General features: G+C 36.1%; 1 protein-coding gene across 1 annotated transcript; it reads left to right on the top strand.

The window, feature by feature from the left end:
* The first annotated feature begins 3966 nt into the window (after window positions 1-3966).
* LOC146160217 (general transcription factor II-I repeat domain-containing protein 2A-like) lies at window positions 3967-5373 on the top strand. The gene is made up of 3 exons (XM_083384900.1): window positions 3967-4362; window positions 4664-4784; window positions 4955-5373. The coding sequence occupies exons 1-3, from the start codon at window positions 3967-3969 to the stop codon at window positions 5371-5373; spliced, it is 936 nt and encodes a 311-aa protein (XP_083241026.1).
* The last annotated feature ends 6619 nt before the right edge of the window (window positions 5374-11992 follow it).

The following is an 11992-nucleotide window of genomic DNA, read 5'->3' on the forward strand; positions in this document are numbered from 1 at the left end:
TTAACTCGTTTGCAGCATAAATAAAACGATTTATTTACCTACTCACACACAAGGCACATATTGACTCGACTCAGTTATTAGTTTTTAAGCAAAAACTGTACTGTAGTGATACTGCATCATCACTATCAGCCTTACAAAAATTTAAACTTAAAAAATTGAGGACCGAATTTTTCCAGGGCCTAAGGCTATAGCCTTATTAGCCTATTGGTTAATCCGGCCCTGCCAGTAAATCAATGAAGTACACGATTTGTTTTGTAAATATTAGTTATAATATTTTTTTGAGGTATCAACGAATAAACATCTGTTTACTAAACCAAATATAGAAAAGCTTTACTTTACCTTTCCAATCCAAACCGCTTGCAAACAGTTCTATAAAGTCCATAGTGTTCAACACAAAACCAGATAAGTTGATGATCGGGTTGGCAAATAGATATTTCAAATGCAAGTGAGGCAATTAAAAAGGAAATATTATCTCTTCAATCCTGAAAAGTGCTCCACAACTTGGTTCTCGCTGAAATCTAAATAGCATTGAAAGGTGTACCTAGATTTTCAGTGCTGCTTTCATATGGTGAACCATTGAACGATAGGGTGAAACTATCAAAAATATTAACTTGCCAGTAAACCATTGTTTAAGTTGTTTGTGACGTCACAATACAGCAGTAAACGGATAAGGTTTTACATTTGACATACAGGAATTGCACTACATGTCAAGTTAAAAGATTAGGTTTTAACTTAAAATACTTTAATAATAGTGGGAGCAATTTTGCTACACCTATGTAATATAGTAACATGAACGAAACGTTGACGTATTTACAACTTCAACAGTTTAGTTAAAAATGGTAAATGGCCAGTTACAAAAAGCTAATCACCGGTAAGGCTGTAAAACTGACACTTATTTGAAATTGGTTTTAGTTGCAACAGATTCGTTGGAAGCGGAAATATTCAAAAACCTACAACAAAATAAAATTAAAAATCATCACTATAGTGGTGAGTTGAGTGAAGTTAAAAATTGGAGTTTTTCGACAAAATTGATCTTCTTTTTGAGAAAGACCAAATGCTACAGTACTAGTATGATTCCGTTTAGGTAGGAGGGCAGCAATCATCAATGTGCGTTCTTCAGCCACCGGAGCCGTTTCCTGATCTAGCGCCACCTTCTGACGCACAGATCTAACGCACGCACGCTCGCAGTTCATCGTACTATTTATATTCGCTAATTGTTTTCACGCATTGTTATTAACGAGATATTTGTCCGTTTCTGGAGGGGATTATAAGCGGCCAACGCCCCCTCTGTTTCTCGCCGACCACTTCAATATTGCACCGAAACGAACAGATTGTTTTTTTCTGTTCGCTCTCTTTTGTTCATCGGATTGTGTAATTTTACTGAATACGAAGCTATAGATAACTTAAAATAAAAAAGATAAAATATATATACATAACTATAATTCCACAGTTTAACATTTTAAGCAAATTTTTTTTGGTAAGCGAATGAATCAGTGATTGGGGTTACGGTCACGATTTAAGTTACGGTTTGATAAGCGTTTTTCTGGTGGTATTAGTAAATTTAATTTACCAAGTTAATCAATTTATGATTTAGTCCCTAACAACTTGAATTATTTGTTAGCCGGGTGAATAGCATCAAGTGGCTCTTTGCCCGACTCGCTTAGGTAGGCCTACGGCATGCAGTTGTTGGTGATGCAGGGGTCGTCAACCTACGGCCGCGGGCCGGATCCCGCCTGCCAGTGTAATTGATATGTTGACAAACTATAGACAAGTTCATTTTTAAGACTTGACTATTTCAACTAGAAAAATGCGAAAATTTTTCGAGCTTTACGCGAATGATCTTTCTACGTCCGGGTTGTTTACGTTTTGATGCTGTTTTTCAACTATATCAGCGCTTTTTTATCGTTGCGCCGTGGAAGGCTGCCAAGTGCGTCGCGGACAAACGGAAAAAAACAATAAAAAATATTGGACATATATTTTTTACCCTTTTTTGGAAAATGTAATAAAAAATCACAAGAACGTGTGCCCGGATTAACAAACATTGAACTAGATTAACTATTAAAGTTACCGCATCCTCCAAGTAGTTCTATTACATTAAAAATAATGAATGAAGGTACACGATTTGTTTTGAAAACTATTAGTTATATTAGTTTTTTGAGGTATCAACGAATAAACATCTGTTTACTAAACCACAACAAATATAGAAAGCTTTACTTTACCTTTCCAAATCCAAACCGCTTGCAAACAGTTCTTTGAAATTCATAGATATCAACACAAAACCAGATAAGTTGATGATCGGGTTAGCAAATAGATACTCCGAAGGCAAGTGAGGCAATTAAAAAGGAAATACCATATCTTAAATCCTGAAAAGTGCTCCACAACTTGGTACTCGCTGAAATCTAAATAGTGTCGAAAAATAAACGTAACTTTTCAGTGCTGCCAGACTGTCAGTGCTGCTTTTATATGATGAACCATTCAAAGAATAGGTAAAAATATCAAAAAATCCACTTGCCAATGAACCATTGTTTAAGTTTTTTGTGACGTCACAACACATCTATAAACTGATAAGATTTAACATTTGACATACTGGAAGTGTAGTAAGTAGGGCCATTTTTATTTTAACCTAAAAAAAAAGTTTTCAAATTTATTTTAACTTAACAAAATTGCTTGTTTGTAGAGGCCACAGTTCTTCTTTGAAATAATGCCAGTTACCCAAACATAATATTTTGTCGATTTCAGACCCAAACGTAATATTTTGTTGCAAAGTCAAGGTGTTTTATGAATTATAAAAAATGCATCAGGTTTTTTTGGCGATAGATTTAACTTGCTTGGGCATTTTTGTATTACAGAATGTCAGTAGGCTATTTCTAAAATCCAAATAGTTGATCTTCGAAAAGACCACGTTTATGAAGATAAAGTGTTTTATAAGAATTATTTAAATACATAACAATAATTTAAAAAATGGACAACTTGCGATAAAAGTTACGGCTAATCCAAGAGGGCATTGTGACATTTCGCCTGCTTTTATGGGTTTATATGGTTTAATAGTGTCGCAGTTCCTGATTTACAATGCTTCCACGACGATTTTTACAAAAAATACTCTCAAGAAACACAAAAACATTGTATTTGACAAATTTTGACTTTAATAAAAAATTTTAACGTTTATTGTAAATTTTAACTTTATTTTGATCTATAACAGGGTGGTCCAAACCCTGGCACGCGGGCCGCATGCGGCCCGCGGACACATTTCGTGCGGCCCGCAGAATAATTTTAGTTTACATAATTTTTTTTTAGTTTTGTTCATTAATTGCCGAACGATCGCCATGCTTTCTAGAGATACGATTCGTTACATCATGATAATGCAATACTGTAAACAGCTGTTTTTGGTATTTATGACGTAACAGTGGTATAAAATTTGTTTTTATTAGAAGTTGGGTAAGGTAGTGTACTTGAACACAGTTAGCTACAAGCACGTGTGACAGCCGCAATCGCAACTTAGGCAGGATTTGTTGTTGTTGACGATAGTAATAGGTCTACTTACGCTGAAAGTTATAAAATTAGCCAAGTACAACAATTCTTAATAAAATGAGTCTTAAAAGAAAGGTGACAGAGGAAAACAGAGTGTTTAATTCTAACTGGGAGGAATCGTATTTATTTGGCGACAACAATGGTAAACCACAGTGTTTGGTGTGCTTTCAAGTATTATCTGTTCCGAAAGAGTTTAATTTGAAACGACATTACAACACCAAACATGAGGAAAAATACGGAAAATACCACGGGACTTCTCGGGAAGCAATTTTAAAAGAACTGAAGGGTAACTTCTTCAAACAAAAAAATATAATTTCCAATTTTTCCAAAAATGATTCAACCGCAAACATGAAAGCATCATATGAAGTTGCATTAACGCTCGCTAAGCATGGTAAGGCTTTTCGTGACGGGGAGATCATAAAATAATGTGCAATTAAGATGGCTCTTGCATTTGGAGATAAAAAAATTGCCCAAAAAATTGAAAATGTGTCTTTATCCCATCAAATTGTTGCGAGAAGAGTGGTCGATTTAAGCGACAATGTTACTTCACAATTGAAAGAAGTTGTTCAGCAGTGCAAGTTCTTCTCTCTGGCCTTAGATGAAAGTACTGATATCAGTGACATTAGTCAACTCCTAATTTTCATCCGCACTATTGATGAAAACTTTGTTGTTTGCGAAGAACTGCTCAAGACAGTTCCACTTTATGGGACTTCAAAAGGCTTGGACATTTATAACAGCCTCGCCTCTGTCGTTGATGCATATGGAGGTTTTGAGAAATGTTCATGTGTTGCAACAGATGGTGCCAGGGCAATGACAGGAAGGAGAAATGGCCTGGTTGGCATTCTTAAAAGTCATGGTGTGGACTGCCTAACATTTCATTGTATCCTTCACCAAGAAGCACTATGTGCCAAAGTTTTGAACATGAGTGAAATTATGCATAGTGTTTCAAATATAGTTAACATCATCAAAGGGGGGAATAAGGCTGTTCGACATAGAAAATTCACCCAATTCCTTAAAGACGCGGATGCAGAATATAAAGATATTCCACTATTCTCCCACATCCGATGGTTTAAGTGCAGGCAAAACACTGAAATGCTTTTTTTCTTTGAGAAAAAAAATTTTGACTTTTATCCAGAATGAAATAGGAGGGTTTCCTGAACACGTGATTCAATTGAATGATGATAAGTTTATAGGTTCACTGGCATTCTTAACTGATATTACTAATCACTTGAACATCTTAAACATGAAGTTGCAAGGTAAGAAACAAAACATATCTCAATTGGTGTGATACGTTGAAGGTTTTCGCAAGAAACTTCTAATATTCAAGACTTCTTTGCAAAGAAATGATGCTACTCATTTTCCTTCATGCTGTGAATTACTTGGTGAAGAAAAAATATTGATTTCGTCACATTTTCCGAGAAAATAGGTGACATTATTGACGAGTTTAGCAGCAGATTCGCTGACTTTGATTCACTGAAAGCAGAATTGGAGCTTTTCAACAATCCACTGGAAGTAAATACTGAGTCTCAACCGTCTTATGTCCAACAAGAATTATGTGAACTGCAATCAGATCCTTTTCTTTTGTCAAGAAAAAATGAGCGCTACGACACCTTTTGGAAACTTGTAAGCTACGAGCAGTTTCCACGCTTAAGAGAACTTGCACTGAAGATGTGTTCCATGTTTGGTAGTACCTACATTTGCGAAAGCACTGTCTCAATTATGAAGCGGATAAAAAGTGATGTACGAAACAGAATAGCTGATGAAACGCTGGATGCCTGCTTACGATTGTCGACAACTGAAATCAATGCTGACATTGAAGCAGTAATCAAAAGCAAGAAACAATAAATTGTTTGGTTTTGTTTGTGCTTTATCTATATTTCCCTAATGTAAAAAAACACCACTCTTGGCTAATTAGTTCGGTAAACTCGCTTATTTAATATAGAGTAAAACTTGCAGTTTATTGATTACTATGGAGTTTCCCCGACTGCGGCCCGCAAGGCTTTCTCAAATTTTTTTGCGGCCCTTCATTCTGTTAACTTTGGACCACCCTGATCTATAATCTTCTTAGAAACAGTCCCCTAGTTGCTGAAAACAACTTTATTCTTTGATTGGAGAACAGACGAGGTCCTTAAGAAATTTTAACTTTATTGACTTAAAACTTTTTGACTTTTACGGGCCCTAGTAATAAGGAGGTAAAAAGGAATTTTAGTAAAGCATAGTAATAGAATTCCTTGACAGAAAATTATGCAAACAGAGATATTCAGCAAAAAATATTGGTTTATATTTTACATAGGACTGAAATTGTAATACATGGCAAGGTAAAAACGGATTTTAATTAGACCTGTTTTTATTGACAACGAAACTAATAAGCAAACAGAGATATCGAACCTTCATGAAATGTCAGGGCGCCGGTCAGACTAGGGCGTCCAAACCTTGGCACCAAAACGGCCGATGCCAGACCGATGGCCCCCGATCGTCCTATACCCCTACCCACAGGTTATGGCGTTATTATGGCATTTTAGGTCTTGTTCCGATGAATTTAGGCCTTATTCCGATGAATTTAGGCCTTATCCCGATGAACTTACGCCTTATTCCACTGAGTTTAGGCCTTATTCCGATGAATTTAGGCTTTATTCTGTACGGGCTATTACTGCGTATTTAGCTGTATTATGTCGTTGGTCTTAATACTATGGTTTTATAGATTTTTCTGCTTTAGGTCTTATTGTGTGTTCCCAACAAAACGTATACGCTTGCTCCTACATATGCGTCTTACAAACTTTCAAAGTAATCATTCTTCGTTAAAAAAACAAGCTGCGAAAGCCTGCTGTGTCGTCAAATGGAAAAAATTGACAAGAAAAGAAAGTTTTACTGAAAATAAGGTGCCGATCGTATTTTGGCCAGACCAGCGATGGGTTAATGATCTGTTTTTTAAATCCTGGTTTGCATTCGACAACTTTGGCACACGAAGTAAAATTTAAATGTAATCCAAAATTAGGCATAATTAATTATTACTGCTGCTAGCATTTTTTCGTTTTACGTATGAAGTTATTCAAACAATCCAAATAATTACAAGAACCACTTGCCAGTGAACAGGGCCGGATTAAGGGTACTGTGGGCCTAAGGCTATTTACCAGGGAAGGGCTTAACTTTGCAAACGAGGGTACAAACAGTAGTAAAATACATACATGAAAAATTGAAATTATTTAGGCTACTGCAAAATAACACAAACATAATATAAAAACATGTAATTAAGTGTCATAGACTCATTGTGTAGAGAAGATGTTGGACTATTTGGTCACTTTTGACGTTTTTGCATCTGCAGGTTTTTTATTTACCTCGTAAAATAGGATTTTTAGGTCGTAACGTGAAGTTTATTCTACCGTTTAACATACAAAAGCATTTAACTTAAAATGTAAGTTGAATAAGTGCACCTACTTTCTAATTATTTAACAAATCAGTCGTTTTAAATTAAACTAACTTAGTTAGTCATTGCCAGGCTTGTTTTTGGAATCCGCCGAGGTATTTATTTGTATTCGACTAATGTTTTGCCACTACATTCGCCGAGATGATTCCTAGATTTTTATTTTAATAGTGCGTTACTATTGTTTGGCAAATACGCTGTGCATAAGCTAGCTCAGGGGGAGCAACCTATTTCTAGTCGCGGGCCAAAACCAAACTCAGAAAGTCTCCGCGGGCCGCACAAAATGTTAACTATAAGAATTGTGTTATTAGAAAGTTACAACAACTGTAAATCAGGCGGATCTCGGATCTTATTTTTTTCGCACTTACGTATAGTCAAAAAGTCAACATATAGGCCGATTTGAAACGGACTCGTGTCTAGTTTGTCGAAGAGGCGGCGGGCCAGATGAATTACATTGGCGGGCCGTAGGTTGGCGACCCATGACCTAGCTAGCTGAATATTGGCATAAAAATTGACATTGAGTAACCCCGTAGCATACCTTGAGCGTTTCACGATGAAATGTTCTTTTGCAAACTCTTTAAGGAAATTGGGAAATTTCTGCACCAGGCATTACAAAGTTAGTTGCTTGCCCAACAGCATTTGACGGAAACTTAAAGATTAGACGAAGGTTATCGTCAAGTAATTGGCTGCCCGAAAAAACGCTAACACATGGCTACATATAAAGCAACACAGTAATGGACAGACCTTTATTCCCCAATCTTGCCACTCGCAAACGTACGATTAGGCGTGAAACTTCGCAAAAAAACGTAATAAAAGGATACAACATTCTACTTTGAACATCCCTACTTGCGAGTAAATCAAAGAACGTGCCAAAAAGTGAGTAGCAACACGTTACAAGAGAAGTCATAACTAAAATCACAAATTTAAGTTAACAGGCAAATTTTATAAATAAAGACACTTGTGTAGTTGGGTTTTGGAACTACGACCTAGCTACAGAGTTATGCCCGTGGCCCCAAAAGGGGACCGAGGGCTACGGTTGAAAAAGCCTGTTCTAGATTCTAGAACAAAATACAAATTCTATTTGATGATACAATTTTACTTTTTTGACTTAAAAATCGTTTAATTGTCTTAAATCCTCAAAAACTATTTTAAATGGAAAAAAGAAAACAGCTCTCGAGTCACTGGTCCCACATCTCCCCTATTACAATGTAGCTTATATGGAAAATTACATTGTCCTTGCCTTACAACTAGCATACGTATAGGTTGGTTCACACTGAATACGTTTTTGCTTCCAGCGTTAGCGTCTGTCGCAAAACGCTAGCGTCGTCCAGATCACACTTGAACGGTTGCCAGCGTTAACGGCAAATTTCCTCGCTCCGAACCAAAAGCGTCAAAGTTGAACTGTTTCAACTTCCGCAACCGAAATTTTAAAAACGTTTTACGTTAACGCCAGACGCGTCTAGTGTAACCTCACCCCTAAGTACATCACTAAAACTCCCCTGATAATTTTAACCCCTATCCATTTTCTAACCTCACCCATTACCCACCAATAACCCCAAACAGGACCAAAAATCCAATGCACAAACTAATGGCGCACGTCAAACTAGGGCGTCCGAACGTCGACACCAAAACGACCCATGTCAGACCTAACACAGCGCAAGATCGGCCCATACTCTCTCCCTACAGTTTCAGGTGTTATTTTGCCCATTTAAGGCAATATTACGATGAATTTAGGACGTATTTTGAAGATTTAGGTCTTATTCAGACGATTTTGATTTCATTCTGCACTGGGCAGTTATCTTCGTATTTAAGCTTATGTCATTGGTCTTTATTCTATGGGTTTATAATTTTTTCTGCTTTAGGCATTGTTGCTTTTAGGTTTTATTGTGTGTTCCTCTTAAAAGTGATAGCACAAAACGTAAATAGTTCTTAACTCGTTTGCAGCATAAATAAAACGATTTATTTACCTATACTCACACACAAGGCACATATTGACTCGACTCAATTATTAGTTTTTAGCAAAAACTGTACTGTACTGATACTGCATCATCACTATCAGCCTTACAAAAATTTAACCTTGAAAAATTGAGGGCCGAATTTTTCCAGGGCCTAAGGCTAGCCTTATTAGCCTATTGGTTAATCCGGCCCTGCCAGTAAATCAATGAAGTACACGATTTGTTTTGTAAACTATTAGTTACAATATTTTTTTGAGGTATCAACGAATAAACATCTGTTTACTAAACCAAATATAGAAAAGGTTCACTTACCTTTCTAAATCCAAACCGCTTGCAAACAGTTCTATAAAGTCCATTGTGTTCAACACAAAACCAGATAAGCTGATGATCGGGTTGGCAAATAGATACTTCAAATGCAAGTGAGGCAATTAAAAAGGAAATATTATCTCTTAAATCCGGAAAAGTGCTCCACAACTTGGTTCTTGCTGAAATCTAAATAGCATTGAAAGGTTTACCTAGATTTTCAGTGCTGCTTTCATATGGTGAACCATTGAACGATACGTTGAAACTGTCAAAAATATTAACTTGCCAGTAAACCATTGTTTAAGTTGTTTGTGATGTCACAATACAGCTGTAAACGGATATGGTTTTACATTTGACATACAGGAATTGCACTACATGGCAAGTTAAAAGATTAAGTTTTAACTTAAAATACTTTAATAATAGTGGGAGCAATTTTGCTACACCTATGTAATATAGTAACATGAACGAAACGTTGACGTATTTACAACTTCAACAGTTTAGTTAAAAATGGTAAATGGCCAGTTACAAAAAGGTAATCACCGGTAAAGCTGTAAAACTGACACTTATTTGAAATTGGTTTTAGTTTAAGGCAACAGATTCGTTGGAAGCGGAATTATTCAAAAACCTACAACAAAATAAAATTAAAAATCATCACTATAGTGGTGAGTTGAGTGAAGTTAAAAATTGGAGTTTTTCGACAAAATTTATCTTGTTTTTGAGAAACCAAATGATACAGTACTAGTATGATTCCGTTTAGGTAGGAGGGCAGTAATCATCAATGTGCGTTCTTCAGCCACCGGAGCCGTTTCCTGATTTAGCGCCACCTTCTGACGCACAGATCTAACGCACGCACGCTTGCAGTTCATCGTCGTTATTTATATTCGCTAATTGTTTTCACGCATTGTTATTAACGAGATATTTGTCCGTTTCTGGAGGGGATTATAAGCGGCCAACGCCCCCTGTGTTTCCCGCCGAGCACTTCAATATTGCACCGAATCGGACAGATTGTTTTTTTCTGTTCGCTCTCTTTTGTTCATCGGATTGCGTAATTTTACTGAATACGAAGCTATAGATAACTTAAAAATAAAAAAGATAAAATATATATACATAACTATAATTCCACAGTTTAACATTTTAAGCAACTTTTTTTAATAAGCGAATGAATCATTGATTGGGGATACGGTTACGATTACGATTTAAGTTACGGTTTGATAAGCGTTTTTCTGGTGGTATTATTAAATTTAATTTACGAAGTTTAGCAATTTATGATTTATTCCCGAACAACTTGAATTATTTTGTTAGCCGGGTGAATAGCATCAAGTGGCTCTTTGCCCGACTCGCTTAGGTAGGCCTACGGCATGCAGTCATTGGTGATGCAGGGGTCGCCAACCTACGGCCCGCGGGCCGGATCCGGCCTGCCAGTGTAATTCATATGGCCCGCCGCCTCTTTGAGAAACTATACACAAGTCCATTTCAAAGACTTTGACTATTTCAACTACGTAAATGCGAAAATTTTTCGAGCTTTACGCGAATGATCTTTCTACGTCCGGTTTGTTTACGTTTTGATGCTGTTTTTCAACTATATCAGCGCTTCTTTATCGTTGCGCCGTGGAAGGCTGCCAAGTGCGTCGCGGACAAACGGAAAAAACAATAAAAAATTTGGACATATATTTTTTACCCTTTTTTGGAAAATGTAATAAAAAGTCACAAGAACGTGTGCCTGGATCAACCAACACTGAACTAGATTAACTATTAAAGTTACCGCGTTTCCTGCAAGTAGTTCTATTACATTAAAAAAAATGAATGAAGGTACACGATTTGTTTTGAAAACTATTAGTGATATTAGTTTTTTGAAGTATCAACGAATAAACATCTGTTTATTAATCCACAACAAATATAGAAAGCTTAACTTTACCTTTCCAAATCCAAATCGCTTGCAATTCTTTGAAATCCGTAGATATCAACACAAAACCAGATAAGTTGATGATCGGGTTAGCAAATAGATACTCCCAAAGGCAAGTGAGGCAATTACAAGGGAAATACCATATCTTAAATCCTGAAAACTGCTCCACAACTTGGTACACGCTGAAATCTAAATAGTGTCGAAAATTAAAGGTAAATTTTGAGTGCTGCCAGACTGTCAGTGCTGCTTTTATATGATGAACCATTCAAAGAATAGGTAAAAATACCAAAAAATCCACTTGTCAATAAACCATTGTTTAAGTTTTTTGTGACGTCACAATACATCTATAAACTGATAAGATTGAACAATTGACATACTGGAAGTGTAGTAAGTAGCGCCATTTTTATTTTAACCTAAAAAAAAAGTTTTCAAATTTATTTTAACCTAACGAAATTGCTTGTTTGTGGAGGCCACAGTTCTTCTTTGAATTGATCCCAGTTACCCAAACATAATATTTTGTCGATTTCAGACCCAAACGTAATATTTTGTTGCAAAGTCAAGGCGTTTTATGAATTATATAAAGTGCATCAGGTTTTTTTTTGCGATAGATTTAGCTTGCTTGGGTATTTTTGTATTACAGAATGTCAGTAGGCTATTTCTAAAATCCAAATGGTTGATCTTCGAAAAGACCACGTTTATGAAGATAAAGTGTTTTAAAAGAATTATTACATAACAATAAATAAAAAAATGGACAACTTGCGATAAAAGTTACGGCTAATCCAAGAGGGCTTTGTGACATTTTGCCTGCTTTTATGGGTTTATATGGTTTAATTGTGTCGCAGTTTCTGATTTACAATGCTTCCACGACGATTTTTACAAAAA

This window comes from Ascidiella aspersa, chromosome 3, assembly GCF_963924565.1.
Source record: "Ascidiella aspersa chromosome 3, kaAscAspe10.2, whole genome shotgun sequence".
Lineage (NCBI taxonomy): Eukaryota > Metazoa > Chordata > Ascidiacea > Phlebobranchia > Ascidiidae > Ascidiella > Ascidiella aspersa.

What these genes read in the sequence shown, in the direction of transcription:
- LOC146160217 (XM_083384900.1), top strand. Translation starts at nt 3,967, where the DNA reads ATGGCTCTTGCATTTGGAGATAAAAAAATTGCCCAAAAAATTGAAAAT. An exon ending in CAGGAAGGAGAAATGGCCTG is followed by an intron (nt 4,363 to 4,663) that starts GTTGGCATTCTT and finishes ACTTTTATCCAG; the next exon opens with AATGAAATAGGAGGGTTTCC. An exon ending in CTTAAACATGAAGTTGCAAG is followed by an intron (nt 4,785 to 4,954) that starts GTAAGAAACAAA and finishes CCGAGAAAATAG; the next exon opens with GTGACATTATTGACGAGTTT.